The sequence below is a fragment of the Podarcis tiliguerta genome (assembly GCF_965153285.1).
Source record: "Podarcis tiliguerta genome assembly, chromosome: 12".
In the NCBI taxonomy this organism is placed as follows: domain Eukaryota; kingdom Metazoa; phylum Chordata; class Lepidosauria; order Squamata; family Lacertidae; genus Podarcis; species Podarcis tiliguerta.
Genome location: NC_139545.1, coordinates 22,009,162 through 22,024,355, shown reverse-complemented (window position 1 = coordinate 22,024,355; position 15,194 = coordinate 22,009,162). Strand labels below are relative to the sequence as shown.

Sequence of the window (15,194 nt, the reverse complement as noted above, 5' to 3'; positions counted from 1 at the left end):
GCAACCTATGGACACATTGTTAAGACCATATTCATGGAAGACAATCCTACTCAGCTACGAGTGATCACCAGATAAGAAGAAAGCATGACTAATTTAATCTGATCCAACCCTATGATTTCAATATTTTTTCTGGTTTTAAGTGTTTTTATTTCCTTTCCCCCCTTTAGATCTTATTTCCTATTTTGATGCTAGGTGTTAAGTTTGAAGGGTTGGCTGATAGAATATTATTTTTTTACATGATGAATGTACAGATCCTTTCCTACTGAAATTCCCAATTCAGTCACATCCTTGAGCTACTATCCACTTCAGGTAACTATGGGAACAAACAATAACTCTGTGTTTGTCACACCACCATACAGTGTCACAAGTACTGTGAACTATGATGGTAGGCCATGATACATTTAAGATGTATACTGTGTTATCTAGTGCTATTTTTCTTGAAAAAGAGGTGCCAGAACTCACGATGACTGCCTCCCATGTTCTCTTTAGAATGGCAATAGCACCTACCTGAAAGGTGTCAGAACTGAGTTCTGGTGAATTCCAGGTGACAAAAAGCCCTGGTGTGATGTCCTTTCCTTTGGATCAGGAGAACGCATGTTAACCACCCGAACTGACACTATCTCCTTTGACTGTGACATCTCAGCTAGCTGTACAATGCACACACTCTACCCGATAATGTAGTACAAAGCAGTATTACCGAGTTCACCATGAGAGCAGGAATTTTGCTCCTCAAGAAGAAAACAACCCACAAGCTGACATGACCTGGGTTGCAGCATTTTCAGAAAAAGAACTGTTCGTGTCTAAGGTACCAAAAGACACTGCTGTTCCAGCATTTTCAGTGTCAAAATAATAATAATAATAATAATAATAATAATAATAATAATAATAATAATAAATAATTTATTATTTGTACCCCACTCTGGGTGGCTTCCACAGAAACCAAAAATACACTAAAATATCACACATTTAAAACTTCAAGGCACACCAAGCTGTAACCTCATTTCATCTCTTTTGGATTAGCTGTCCATATCAAGGATACTTCTACTCTTTACTTGATGAAGAGCATCGGAGGTTTTATTGCATGCTCCGGATATAATATAAAATAAGTTATAATTACCCCTTCATCCTGTGAAAGTGGGTTGTTGATCATCAAGTCTTGTTGTCCAGCTTTTCGAGGATTTGTAATATGCTGTGAATAGGAATTAAGACCTTTAGATTCTCTATTAGACATGTGGAAAATATTGAGGCAGAGGGAAGGAAATATGTCTGGATTCAACTTACTATTTCTTTAATCTTGTTATACAGTGTTCTTAATTTTGTTGTTTTACTGATCCATTGATTTCTGTCAGAGGGGAGAACATTCAGAAACAGCTGCAGATCAATGAAACATTGGTTGGTTAGAAAGACAAGCGAGTTATATTGACGTAGTAACACTTTCTAAACAGAATCATATTTGTAATTTGGAACTTGGGCATTTCGTGGTAGGATATAGTAAACTGAAATAACTGTAGTGTGCATGTTCAAAGGATTCACTGAAAGGCATCTGCCAAAGATGTTAAGCCCTCAAACGGGATCCTCTTTAATACTTCTCACTTGTGCAGCATCTTTGGTATATTATGCATTATATTGTGCTATCTAATGTGATATTGTAAATAAGTTGCTTCAACAGGTTAATCATATATTCTGACAGACCATACCTGCTTCACTTGTCAGCTCCACAGACACCTTGTCTGTTGGCAATTGACCTGAGCAGTCCCTCCTACTTTGCTTAACCCAATCCTATAGGAAGGTTGCTTAGGGTTCTTATAGTCTCATCCCACAAAAGGAAAAGGATATACGGAACTATTTTAAAAGCAGGGATAACTGATAAATCCTGACTAAAGATCCTAAAGATTAGTTGCACTTTCAGTGAAAAAATACGACTTTGATAAAAAAAATTCACAATGAAGCATGCCTGAGTGAAATATAATTGACATAAATCCTTCAATATGAACAGTAATTTAGTTGTAAGGTATTTCAAATCATTAATTGTTCTGTGAATTATAAAAATCAACAGAAGAACATTGTGATGGAATCTTTCAAAATTCAGTTGACTCTTTACATCAGCAATCTTCAAGTGCATCAGGTAATACGTTGGTATATTACAACTACAAGCTGTAAATAAATATTTTCTTCTTACCTTCCAACAAACACTACGGAACCTGCTGCTTCTCAGCTGCCCATTAATCCCCTTCAGCCGTATTGTTGCCAAGTAATTGTTGTTTACAAATAATTCTTCCCATTCTTTGCTACATGGAATGAACAGGGGGGAAAAGAACTTTTAAAAATTATTATTAAAGACTTAGCTGACTGTGAAGCAATATAACATGAAGTAATTTTGGGTAAACAAAAGGAAAGGAAGTTTTAAATGTATATATTTAGCAGTGTGCTATTTCTAAACGCATGGTTGTCTTTTTGGACACATTTCTTCCCTGGATTTAATGAATATGTAGATCACTATAATTATGCCAGCTACTGAAATTCATAATGTCTGTGGAGGCTATTCCATTTCCTCTAAAATGTTGGTACTGCAGTTCAGTGAATAAACAAGAAAAATGAATATTAATATAAGCACATTTGGGTTTCAACCATAGATAAAGCAGTACCTATTTGAAAGAATACCTAATTTCAAAATATGGTACAAGGAAGTATAGTGTTGACTGTTATTTCTGCACATGACACATTTGCCTAAATGAAGCCTCTTTTCTACATAACGTCAAGCTGGGCAGTTAAGCATAATAGAAGATGACTTCCGTTAACTTTTAGTGCTGTTTACGATTGCAGTCTCTTCCACTTCTTTCTACATGATCAGTCTTAAAAATTTAACAGGTGCTAGCAAATTTTTTAAAAATAAATTTTAAAAAACCCCTCACTGTATAAACTGTTAAAGGCAAGCTTGAGTACCTTGCAGTACCTACGGCTGACTAGATAAACAACCTAAATATGCCTCCTAGGCACAAAGACACCAGGGGCCTAACACCTGTGCTTCATTAATGTACAAGTAAATCTACTCTACTGGGAAACAATTGGAAATTAATTGTCCCAAACCATTTAGTGAATTTGAATACAAGAATTAAACTATATTTTCTCTATTTTCCACTGAACTGAATCTCTAGAACAATACCACCCACCTGAGGATCTAAAGTGAAATAGCCCAAAGACTTCCTTGAGTCACTGAATTAACAAATATAATTTGAGTAAAACAAAAACAAAGGCAAAGGCAAACTAAAACTTCTTCTCACCAGGTATTTACATAAGCAAAATCAGAGATTCCTTGGTTTGTGGAAGAAGGTGAAGGTAGGTCATGAAGTAAAAGCAGGCTATACCTCAGTTGCCACATTTGGTGAAAGTTAAAGGTTTATGGTTTTTCTTCCTCAGATAAGAGTATGAATGGTAACTCAGACCAGACATTGGTTACAGTTCTTGATTTGTGTGGAGCAAGACAAACCAAGAGACTGGGTTCAAACATAATAATAATAATAATAATAATAATAATAATAATAATAATAATAATAATAATTTATTATTTATATCCCGCCCATCTGGCTGAGTTTCCCCAGCCACCCTGGGCGGCTCCCAATCAAGTGTTAAAAACAGTACAGCATTAAATATTAAAAACTTCCCTGAACAGGACTGCCTTCAGATGTCTTTTAAAGATAGGATAGCTGCTTATTTCCTTCTCATCTGAAGGGAGGGTGTTCCACAGGGTGGGCGCCACTACCGGAAGGCCCTCTGTCTGGTTTCCTGTAGCCTCACTAACTCAAAGTGGTGCCTCAATGCTAACTTAATGCTAACACAATGCAAAGTGGTGCCTCAATGCTAACTCAAAGTGGTGCCTTAGCAGCGGAAGGAGGCAGCTACTATCGCCTTTGCTCCTGACCTGACCATTTGCTCATTCGTGCAAAAGGTTTGCCTCTGTGTTCCACAAGAACTAGGTCACTGCTAGGATTCCAGACTGGGCAATGTACTTGTTGGGCAAAGTAATGTGCAACTCCTAGAAAAACTTTTGCAGGCTAAGCTTTGTTCTGATCAAGCAAATACAATAGAATAAAGAATCCAGATATATGTTTAAAAGAATTGGGGCATACATCAACATACTTTACAAAACTATTCTGATCTGATAAACGACACAAAAGAAGAAAATGCGGAAAACAGAAACCACTGTTGCCAGCTATTTGTTCTGTGGAAGGAACAAAACATGCCTAATAAAAATGTGTGTTTTACCAAGTCTTCTACCTAGAAAAAATGTTTTTTGCACAGCATAGTGTCTGAAACTTTTATGGGAAATTTAGCAGAAATGTAAGAGTTGCAGATTAGTAATGCCAGCCAGAGACGTTAAAGCCTGGCCTCAGAAACAGGAAGAGCTTCAGCATTAGGACTGCAGGTGCCAAGATCAACCAGATAAACACTGTTATCTATAATTACTTCATTTTTAGCTTAAATCACAGGTAATGAGGGAACTCAGTCTCGAAAAGGCAATTAAGAACTGTACACAGTCTTTCTGCTTTTTGTACAAAGAAAAATATTTTAGAAATTGTTCAAAGATTGATCCATTTTAATTCTCCTAGATTTTTTTTTTAAAAATAACATTCAAATAATTACTAGCAGTACAAAGGCAAACAGTTTACAAGAGTGTAGGACGTATTTGTTACTGACATTGGTTAAAATAATGACCCACAAAGCCATACAACCATCTAGCAAAATTAAAAATTATCCAATATATCATTTAAGTATCCCTGGTATTTTTATTATGTGGTCATTTCATAATTTTCATAAAACTTTATATACAAATAGTCTATATGTGCACATTTAGCAACAAGAAACCAGTTATTCCTCAAATACAGAAACAATCTGACAAGTTAAAATAATCTCATGCTCTGTGAGAAGGCAGGTGAGGGGCCATAGAATCGAGAAGAACCACTCCATGGTAGATGGTGGCTGAAATATTTTGGGCTACGACTCCCATCATACTTGGCCATTGGCCATGTGGCTGGGTCTCATGGGAGCTGTAGTCCAATATAAATCTGAAGACTACCACATTGTCAGCTTCCACCTTTCTATATCAATGGTAGCCAAAGAGCCAAACATGAATAAAACTGGAACTACTTTTGCCCCATTGTCACAAATGTAGGGCATGGGATCAGAACTGAATCTGATGATGTGACCTAAACACACTAGGGAGCAAGCAATACTGAACACAATATAATCCACTTCTGAGTAAACATACACAGGATTGCACTGTAAGACACTAAAACTTTATATGTTCATAAATCAACAAGATGCAGTCCCCAAACCATTTAATGTGCTGGATACTAACAACAGACAATGGGTTGCCAACATTTTTGGACAAGTGAGCAACAATTTTAAATTTTGAGGGTTAAACTGGAGTCAGTCACAGAATGGCTGCCATGGAAGCATCACATAACACAATATGAGAGAGAGAGATTGCTGCTTCTTTGACCCCACACCCCTGGCCCAACAACCTCATGCTTACCATGAGAAGTCAGCAATGTCCTGCTAGCCCTGACTGTGAAGATACAACTGTTAAGGCTCAATAACCATTTTTCTCATTGCCAATCCGGTACAAACTTACCTGGGATTAAGTCTCATTAAACACAAAGGGACTTCCTTCTGAATAGGCATGTGCAGCATTAAGATAATGCTTTATTATTAATAAGTGCTTGGCTTTAAGTCCTGCATGGCATGAGGCATGCCTCAGCCTTTTAGCAAAGTTTTCACATTTGTATTTGCTATTGGAGGGAGGAGGATTAACATCTACACAACTTGTTTAGCTGTATTTGTGCAGAAAATAACTTCTAGGGACTACCTGATCTCAGATGAACCCACCACAGGAAATATGGATCCTGGTTACTAGGAAAAAAGGAAGAATGAACTACGGAGATACAAAGGACTTATTTCAAAGGAATAAGATGAAGCAGGAGAAGTTCACAAAATGAAAAATGAAAGCTGCAGGTATTTAGGACCCGAGGGATTCCTACTGCCTGCTGTCTAAACCACTCATTTATGGATCATAGCTCTGGCTTCAGCTTTCTTCTGAAGTCAGGTACTTGAAGACCAAGACTCAGGCTGCTTTCACATCTGTGTGTTAATGTGATCTGTGGGTTGCACAGATTCTGATTTTCCATGTGCCCTTTTGTGCACATTAGTTCACACATGGGAACTTTCAACTGAATTCTATTTCAGTGTTTCTCATCTACGCTAGTGGGCTGCACTTGATGAGATGTAACGGCACTGTGTGTTGCACCCCAAACCCCTCTCCCCTCAAGGACTACTTCCCAACTCTCCCTAAATTCCAGATTGTTGAGATCCATTGTGGGCATATGCACATATATTTGTTTACCTGTGCATGTGGCATTTTTATTTTCAAGATACAAATGTTCTGATATTTCAGATTTGCACAGAAAGTGGGTTTAAAAAGTGCACAAACGTGTGTGTTGTGGCCAGACCTACTAAGGAACGTTTCACCAACAGAAGGTGGGGTTGATAGATGGCACTCAGATAAACACCACCACACATGTAAAGCAAAAGAGATGGGTGAAATAGACAAATTGTTTGAATAGTGTCATGTGATGCAATAGTTGCAAACACTATTCTCTGATAAAAAGAAAAATAACTTTTAAATCTATTAACCGCAGAGTTACTGAAAGATTCTGGCACCTTTGTCTGCTACAGGATACTTGAAACTAAAATTCTAGTATTTGCAATCATCTGCAGACTCCCGAACTACTAAACTTGGCCAACAACTTGCTTGTGGTTCTGCAGCAGATGTTCTTGCTTTTAGGTCACTAAAAACCTTATGGACTAGTTTCACTCTCCAAGGAGGAAGTGCCAGCATGATTAAGATCTGAAAAAGAACAACTCAACACCACCAGAAGCATGGTGCCATTTATCTGTCAATTTCAGTCACACTGGCACAAAGATGATTTGAGCTTGGAGTTTAAATGAATCCTGATAGCATTATTGCAGTGCATTACTTAGGCCCACTGTGCTTAAGAACTTTTAATAAATATTTTAATTCACACTCACTTTAGTAATGAACAATGGCCATCTGTGTGTGTGAGATGGTACTTGTTAAACTTTAAAAACCCACGACAAAGACATTAACATAAAGCACATAAGATATTAAAGGAATGGTGGGATTTATCAGAATAAATGGAGCTGTTTTGAAATTATAGCTACGGTGAGAAATGACTCCAAAACACCAATTATTATTTCTCTATTTACTATTTTTTAATACTATTTTTTGCTTCTTGGAAAAACTTCCATGAATGCTTCCACTAAAGTGGTTTGTAAAAATAAGAGATGAAGAGGCAACTGCTCCAGTTTTCTGGTTCTTTCCCTCTGTTGACAATATCAAAGGTCAAAGGCAAGAAGCAGCTCTTTAGCTCTCTCCATGAAGAGGTGTTGCGTGTAGGAACTGTGAAATATACTTCAGTACATAACAAACTGGTTCCTGCCATCTCTGCTTGTCCTAGAAGGAGAAGATTCCTAAGCACCAAGGTAATCTATGGCAGTGATGGCTCCCTGCATGTCCTAGTCATAGAAACCAAGTCTCTCCTGGATCTACTCCGTACTCGGGTTCTAAGCAAGGGAGCAACAGCTATGTGATCGACCACAATAGCAGAGAGTTAACAACAACCCATATGGTGGCACAAGGTGGGCTGCTCATACTGTCTTCTGTCTCTGACCTTTGTTTCATCCACTACTATCCCTTTAAGGCAGGAGACAGAGTCAATCATACTGCAGACATGAATGGCTGTATTTCCAGGTCTGCCATTTCGCACATGTCTGTGACTGATATTACTAGAACCCACTAGAATTATAAGAAGGCATTATAAGAGAAGACCTCTTGTTTGAATGGGGTAAATAACAGGAAGCAGAGATCAGGAATAAAGGGACAGTTCTTTTCCAATGGAGGAATGTAGAAAGTGCTGATGATACTAAATTGTTCAGGGTCATTAAAACAGAAATGGATTGTGAAGAGCTCCAAAAGGACCTCTTCAAACTCAGTGAATGGGCGGGGAAAAGGCAAATGTGATTCAGTGTAAACTAGCGTAAAGTGAAGACTGTCAGAGCAAAAAAACCAAATTTCACATATACGCTTATGAAGTCTAAACTGGCAGTGACTGACCAGGAACGAGACCTTGGGGTTGCAGTGAAGACGTTGATTGAGTGTGCAGCAGGTGTGGAAAACACAAATTCCATGCTGGGGTCATTAAGAAAGGAATTGAAAATAAAACTTCCAATATTATAACGTCATTAATACAAATCTGTGGTGTGGCCACATTTGGAATACAGTGTACAGTTCTGGCTGCCTCACCTCAGAAAGGATATTGTAGAGTTGGAAAAGGTTCAGAAAAGGGCAGCCAAAATGATCAAGCAGAAACTTCCCCATGAGGAAAGGTTGAAGCACTGGGGGGCTTTTTGGTTTTGATAAGAGACCAGTAGAAGGTGACACAATATAAATATATAAAATTATGCATGGTGTGGAGAAAATGGTTCAAGGAAAGGTTTTCATCCTCTTTCACAACACTAGAACTTTCGGACATCCAATGAAGCTGAATTTTGGAGGACAGGCAAAATAAAGTACTTCTCCACATAGTTAAACTATGGCATTCACTCCCACAGGAGGCAGGGATGGCTACCAACTTGGAAGGCTTTAAAAGAGGATAACAGAAATTCAAGCAAGTCAAGGCTACCAGTAGCCGCTGGCCATAATGGCTAGGTTCTGCCTCCACAGTCAAGGGGCAGTATGCTTCTGAATACCAGCTGCTAGAAACCGCAGAAGGGCAGAATGCTCTTGTGCTTGCTCTTGTGCTTGCAGGCTTCCCATAGGCACCTGGTTAGTCGCTGTGAGAACAGGATACTGGACTACATGGGTCACTGGCCTGATCCAGAAGTCTCTTCTTATGTTCTTAACCCTTTCCAAAGGCTGCTTTTTTGTCAGAGCTCTTCTTTGTGCTAACATTATCATCTAATTTTATTGCAATATGCTGAACAGGTGTTTCATAAAACAGAATCATTCTCTGATGCACCTGGAGATAATTCGGAATTGTAGACTAAATCTGTCCATTTAATTGGGAGGGAAATACTGCAATAATTTAATAAATATGGACAAGGGAGAGACAGAAAGAGTAATTCCTCCAGCAAACATGCCAAAACTCAAGCACTTCTCTCTTCAGCTTGAAATTTATGTTGATACTGTGACATGGATGATGTAGCATACAGTCCTCTTCCTAATTATACAACCAGCATAGATCTCTCTCCTCTACTCTATGGACCACAGGTTTTAAGAAGCAAGCAAAAGTGGAAAGCTGTGGTCCACAAATTGAAGGGGAGAGACCTATGCTGGCAATAATCCCTGCCTAGGCCAATGTGGATGGTTGTGACAATGTACAACAAGCAGAGCAAAAATCTCCATGGGATCTTGCTGTAAGGAAGTGACAAACCCAGATCTACAGAGAAACCTGATGACCCCTTAGTCACCCAGCATAAAAGGTTATGTGGAACAGGGAAACATAAAACAGGAGGAGAAACATTTATTGGCTTTGCCCCTGCCTAAGCTGTAGCACTCTGAAAATGGAAGGGTTCTACTACTCCTGCCCCCTAAAAATGAACATGGCTGTGATCATTGCACCAGGAGCAGGGTTGAAGGGAAAGCAAAAGGAGCCATATACAATTTTTTTATGGCTCATTTCCCTTCAAAATAAAGACCACAATATTTCCAGGAACACTTCCATTTTTAAGAAAATAGAGGAAAACACCATATTGCTTTCAGTCTGGTTTGCAAACCAAGTGGATCTACTCAGCAAGGATATACATAATTATGAATACAGTTCCATTCACATGTGCTAGCATTCGGTTGCATAAGTGATCCTTGATTGAAAAACACTGAGACCCATTGTTGAGACACTCAAGAAGCAGGTCCCCTCTTACATTTTTCTTGTCTCATGCTGGCATGAAACTCATGTAACACTAAGACAAACCATGATGTTGAAGTGTGAATGAGCAAGAAGAAAGAAAAGAAAAGCAGCTAAGCCATAGTTTGGCTGAGTGTTGCATTCAAACTCAGGCTTATGGTTTGTCTCACTCAAACTGTAGCTGGGGATTGTTCTTGGCTCATCACTTGTGGCTTGCTTGGAGCAAGGACAAACCACAAAACTGAGTTTAGATGTAGTACGAAGCCAAGCTAGTCTAAGTTCTAGGTAGCAACAAGACTAGGTGAGGAGCAAAGCAGCCATGATTTTTCCTTTGACTGCCTGTGTACTTGCTCGTTCACACTTAGCCGTGGTTTGACTTAGAGTTACGTGTGAACTGGTTATGAGGTAGCCTTGGAAAATACTGCTTAAGACGTATCAGAAAGAACTTCTAAAAATCATCCTTACAGTGCTAGAACATAAGTGAAACAATCAACCCCCAACTAGAAGCAAGTAGAAAGCCTGCTGCACCATTCAGTCACCAATTCTTGCCTTGATCTACCCCTCCCACCTTATATACACATTGCTTATTTGCCTGATCCTAGAAAGAGCATCTTAAGAAGATTCATATTAGCTTGAGCATACTCTATTATAAGTCTTTCTTAGAGTTCTGCAAAGCACTATTAACTTGGATGATACGGGCACAATTTAAATGAGCAACATTAAGCTAGTAAACTATTTTCAAGGAAATAGGAAGAAAAATAATTTGGAAACAAAATTATATTAAGTAAAGCATGAGGTGTCAATATTTAGTAGACTATTATGCAAAATAATGCATCGGAATCATAACTCAGTAAAACAAGGGATATTAAAGTTAATACTTATACGTGTTACATGTGAAATATAATTAATAGTAGTTAGAAAATCCTTAAAGAAAGTTAAGTTATTTTGTCCTCAAAATTAGATTCTACAGAGTAAAAAACTAAAGCCTAATTGCCCCTCTTCCCAATTAGTTATTCATTAGTATATATTTTGGGGGAAAGCTGTTAAATAAAAGAAGTTAAAAATGCTCACCTTCAATTTTATTTCATAGGTCACTGTTATATCATCTAATAAGATAATTAAAAACATGCAAGCAGCTGGTACTGCGGCTAAACAGATTAATGTAATAGTCTGTAGTCATATGTGCTGGCAAGAGGTTCAACTCTTTGGCGAGGAGAAGGTCAGCTGCCCTTGGGAAGGAGAGAAAGACAGTATTTCTACTTTCTAGTGGCACTGTATTGCCAACATTAAGGATGGAGCCCACGGTTTGCTGACTAAGAGAATTACCATTCTCAGGAAGTATCAAGGGCAAAAATTGTCATTAAAAGGGATAGTTCATTTCCTCAAATTATTAACTGTGCTTTGTATTTAGAGCACGGGTGTCAAACACAAGGCCCGCGGGCCGAATCCGGCCCGCCAGACCTCGTCATGTGGCCCGTGTAGTCTGGTCTATATATATCTGTGAGGGAAGCTTGGGCTGCGGTGCGTGCACAGGGCATCTCGGGTCCCTTCTGCGCAGGCGCCGGCCTCCCCCTCCTCCAGCTACCTAGCTGAGACTTATTTGACACGGTGAGGGCGGGGTTGGATATGGGAGGCCGCTGCTGCTGCTCTCAACTTCTTTTCGGGCTCGCCGGGGTGAAATAAGTCCCGGCGGGAGCGCAGCACGCCTGCGCGAGGTGGAACGCGGAGAAGGGCAGAGCCGGCTTCACGCGCGTTGGAGAGAGGGAGACCGAGAGCGCGCTTGTGTTTCCGGAGCGCGCCCTGTGAATACTCGGGGCGGCGTGCTTTTGCTTTGCTTTTCTTTATTTATTTCTTTAGGCGCGTTTCCGCGGTGCCCAATGAACAGCATCCTCCGCCTCTGGGGATTCGTGATTCAAAAGCAAATTTGATATGCAAGTGCATGTTTTGTAAATAACGTCAGGCGCGGCTTCCGCAGGGTGCGCGTTGCAAAAATTTATATATGGGGGGGAAAGCTGATAAGGAATTGGTTTATTTTTTAGGGTATTTATACATCATGCAATTTTTTCCTCAATGTTATTACAGGGTCCGGCCATCAGTTCCCGCCCTCCTCAAAGGTTTAGGGTAGGTAGCAAAGGGGAAAAAATCCAAACAAATGCTCGATTAAAATTGGGGGAATGAGAAAAATTAAAACCTGCACATCTTGTGTAACTTAAACACCAAGCCAAACAGGAAACAATTTTTATATTCATATATGTATTCAAATGAAATCAAGGTGTAGTGTTCCATGAGCCAGAAGCTCTGCATTACTTAATCCAGCTGTTAAAGGTGTCATGGGCTTTGAAGACACTCGAACTCGAACCAGCCCTTTGAGGGTGACCAAACTGCTGATGCGGCCCCCGATGAATTTGAGTTTGACACCCCTGATTTAGAGGTTCTAGCAATCACACACCCATAACAAATGTAACACTTTCAATTGCAAGTATTAGCAATCCGCCTCTTCCACCAGCAGTTTGCCAACTCTCAATATATTCCTGAGAGGGTCTTCTTCAGGTCCCCCTGCCTTCAGAGGTTAATGTCTGTGTGTGAAGACCCACAAGATGGATTTTTCAGTGTTGGCTTCCAACAAGAACTTGGTTGACTTGACAGAGTTTGATATATTTCTACTTATAGGCAAAGACTTTTTTTATTTCCCCTGGCCATTTAGCTGTTATGTGTGGTTTTCTTTTCTTTTTTAATACAGGTGTTCCTGCTTTGCTTTTGTTTTGTTAAAAACCCTGTACAGGGTTGCATGTTCATAAATTCCACTGAAATCAATGAGATTTACATATACATAAATGACTGTAACTATTGCTTCTTCCTACTTTGACTTTATTATATATCAATTATTGGTCAATTCCTTTTTTCTAAAGCATTACATTTTTCCACAACTATATTTTACTTTAACATTCACTCATTTTTGCTCATGAAGTTCTTGTCTGTTCTTTGCAATGTAATTTAGAACTTAGAGCCAAACAATTTGCAGCTAGCCTCATTATATGTTTGGAGCTACTTCTTACTGAGAATAAAATATTCATTTCACACCTTAAATACTGTAATGCTACTTAATAGCAGTGTCGGGTCTGCCAACTATTAAAAGCCAAGGCTTTCTTCTTCTTCTTTAATATACCATATGACCTAGCTCTATCATTTTCGCTTTCTAATTGTACCAATAAATTAATACTGTGCTGCAATAATGGCCAGCTCTGATTTATGATAAAAATGGTTTAGTATTATTTTAGCCAAGTCGTTCTTTATCACTTACTTTCAAAGCACAATTATTATTCAGCGATATTGTAACCAAGAAGCCTTGGGGCTATGGCACCTGACTATGTGGCAATCAGCAGAATTTAGGCGGGGGGGGGGCACTAAGGCTCTATTTTCTGATTATCCAGAAAGTTGGACCCAATTTGACATTAATTATACATATCAAGTGCTATGAGACCTACTGTTAAACCAACAAAATTCAATGTGTGCTGTTGTATCCTGTCACTCATCTGTCTATCAAATAACTTCTACATCTCTATTTAAGAGTCCTATGGTCACTTATATTTTGGAGCCTCCACTTCTTGACAAAATAGTAATCTATGGTTGAAGATAGCAAGACCATAACTTTTGTTTTCTCCTTTGGAAGCTAATACAGAAAATATTTTTTAAAAAAAGATCAGAGAAGTCAAGGAAGCTATTCAGTTTGTGAATTCCTGTTCTCACAGAAACATTGTTCTTGCAAAAGACAAAACTTTTCTCAGAGGTCAACTAACATACGCTACAAATCTGTTGGATGTTCAACAGATGCTCAATGTTCATGGATTCTTCTAGTGTTTCTGTTCAGATACTTCAAAACACTTATTCAATATTGCATTCATCACTAAAATGCTATGAAGGCGGCATAACCAGGCAACACCCTTTGATGTTACTCATACCAAGACCCCAATCTCAAGTGTTACATGTCACCTTCAAGTAAAACCAGGGCTTATGATACTCCAGCAGAAGGCCTTCAGCCATTGCAAACAATTGTCATTCTTTCTGAAAACACCAAACTTCAGCATGGTTAACAGTCAATGAGTAACCCATGGCTTTATTGGTTAGCAGTTCAGGTTCATATGATAGGCAGAGCTGGCATCAGGACCTGTCATTCTTGACAGGTCCTCTGTACCTTGGGCAAAGTACTGACAATCCAATCAGCACCAAGCAATTGGATCTACATACAATGCTCCTGATCCAGCACTGCTTTAATTTAGGGAAATTAAATTACTTCCTAGACCAGGCATGGCCAAAGTTGGCCTTCCAGATGTTGTTGGCCTACAACTCCCATCATCCCTAGCTAACAGGACCAGGAATGGTGGAAATTGTAGTCCCAAAACATCTGAAGGGCCAAGTTTGGCCATGCCTATCCTAGACTCTGCAACCCAGCAGTATTTGGAGTGGTGCTACTGTACCCAGGAAAGCCTGCATGTGTCATTGACAGGATAGGGGACCTGTTAGAGGACACTATGCTCTCAAACATGGAGCCAGCCATGATCACAGGTCTAAAAATTATTTGTATTGAGTTAATATGGAGTTTAAAAAAGTCTAAGTAAACTAAGTAGCTCTAGGCAGACAAGTACAAATAAAAGCTGATCCTAATTTCTGTGACTAGCCATGAAAGAAGAACAATTTGCCAGGAAATGCTGATAATTCCAGAGTGAGGATTCTAGGAAAGACAAAAAGACTTTAACCCAAAAATGCTGTGGTAGAGAGAGAGAGAGAGAGAGAGAGAGAGAGAGAGCTTCCTTCAAATGAAAATACCACACACCATGAAATCTGTTCCAATCACTGGTGTGACTTCAGCATACAGTATTTCCTGAAATGTCCTCCAGTCTCTGGAGTCACACCAGAGACTGGCACAGGGCTTTTCGCAAAAGTAAGTTAAAGGAAGAAATTCAAATTAAATGCTGACAAAAATGATTTCATATATTGTTGAACTGGAATTTTATTTCTCAGAAGCCAGAAAGCATGAGAAACTCTCACCTATATGAAAGAAATGTTCCATCAGAATCCGAAGTATGATGCAGTCTTCCATTCTCATTTGACATATCTAGGAAGAGAAAGGGAGGTTTTTAGCAGGTGAAAGGAGAGTGGCATGGATGTACAGAAGCACCAGCTCTTTGCACAGTAAGACTGGACCACTGGGAGTTG

General features: G+C 39.2%; 1 protein-coding gene across 26 annotated transcripts in view; it reads right to left on the bottom strand.

Annotated features, from left to right (window-relative positions):
• TBC1D5 (TBC1 domain family member 5) overlaps positions 1–15,194 on the bottom strand; it is a 242,306-nt gene that overhangs the window by 109,999 nt on the left and 117,113 nt on the right. For all 26 annotated transcript variants that reach the window (XM_083404783.1, XM_083404795.1, XM_083404787.1 and 23 more), the window contains exons 4-7: positions 15,027–15,093; positions 2,180–2,288; positions 1,282–1,371; positions 1,118–1,189 (exon numbers count right to left, since the gene is read on the bottom strand). In XM_083404783.1, the coding sequence (XP_083260909.1) occupies positions 1,118–1,189; positions 1,282–1,371; positions 2,180–2,288; positions 15,027–15,093 (338 nt within the window). The remainder of the gene's footprint in view (positions 1–1,117; positions 1,190–1,281; positions 1,372–2,179; positions 2,289–15,026; positions 15,094–15,194) is intronic.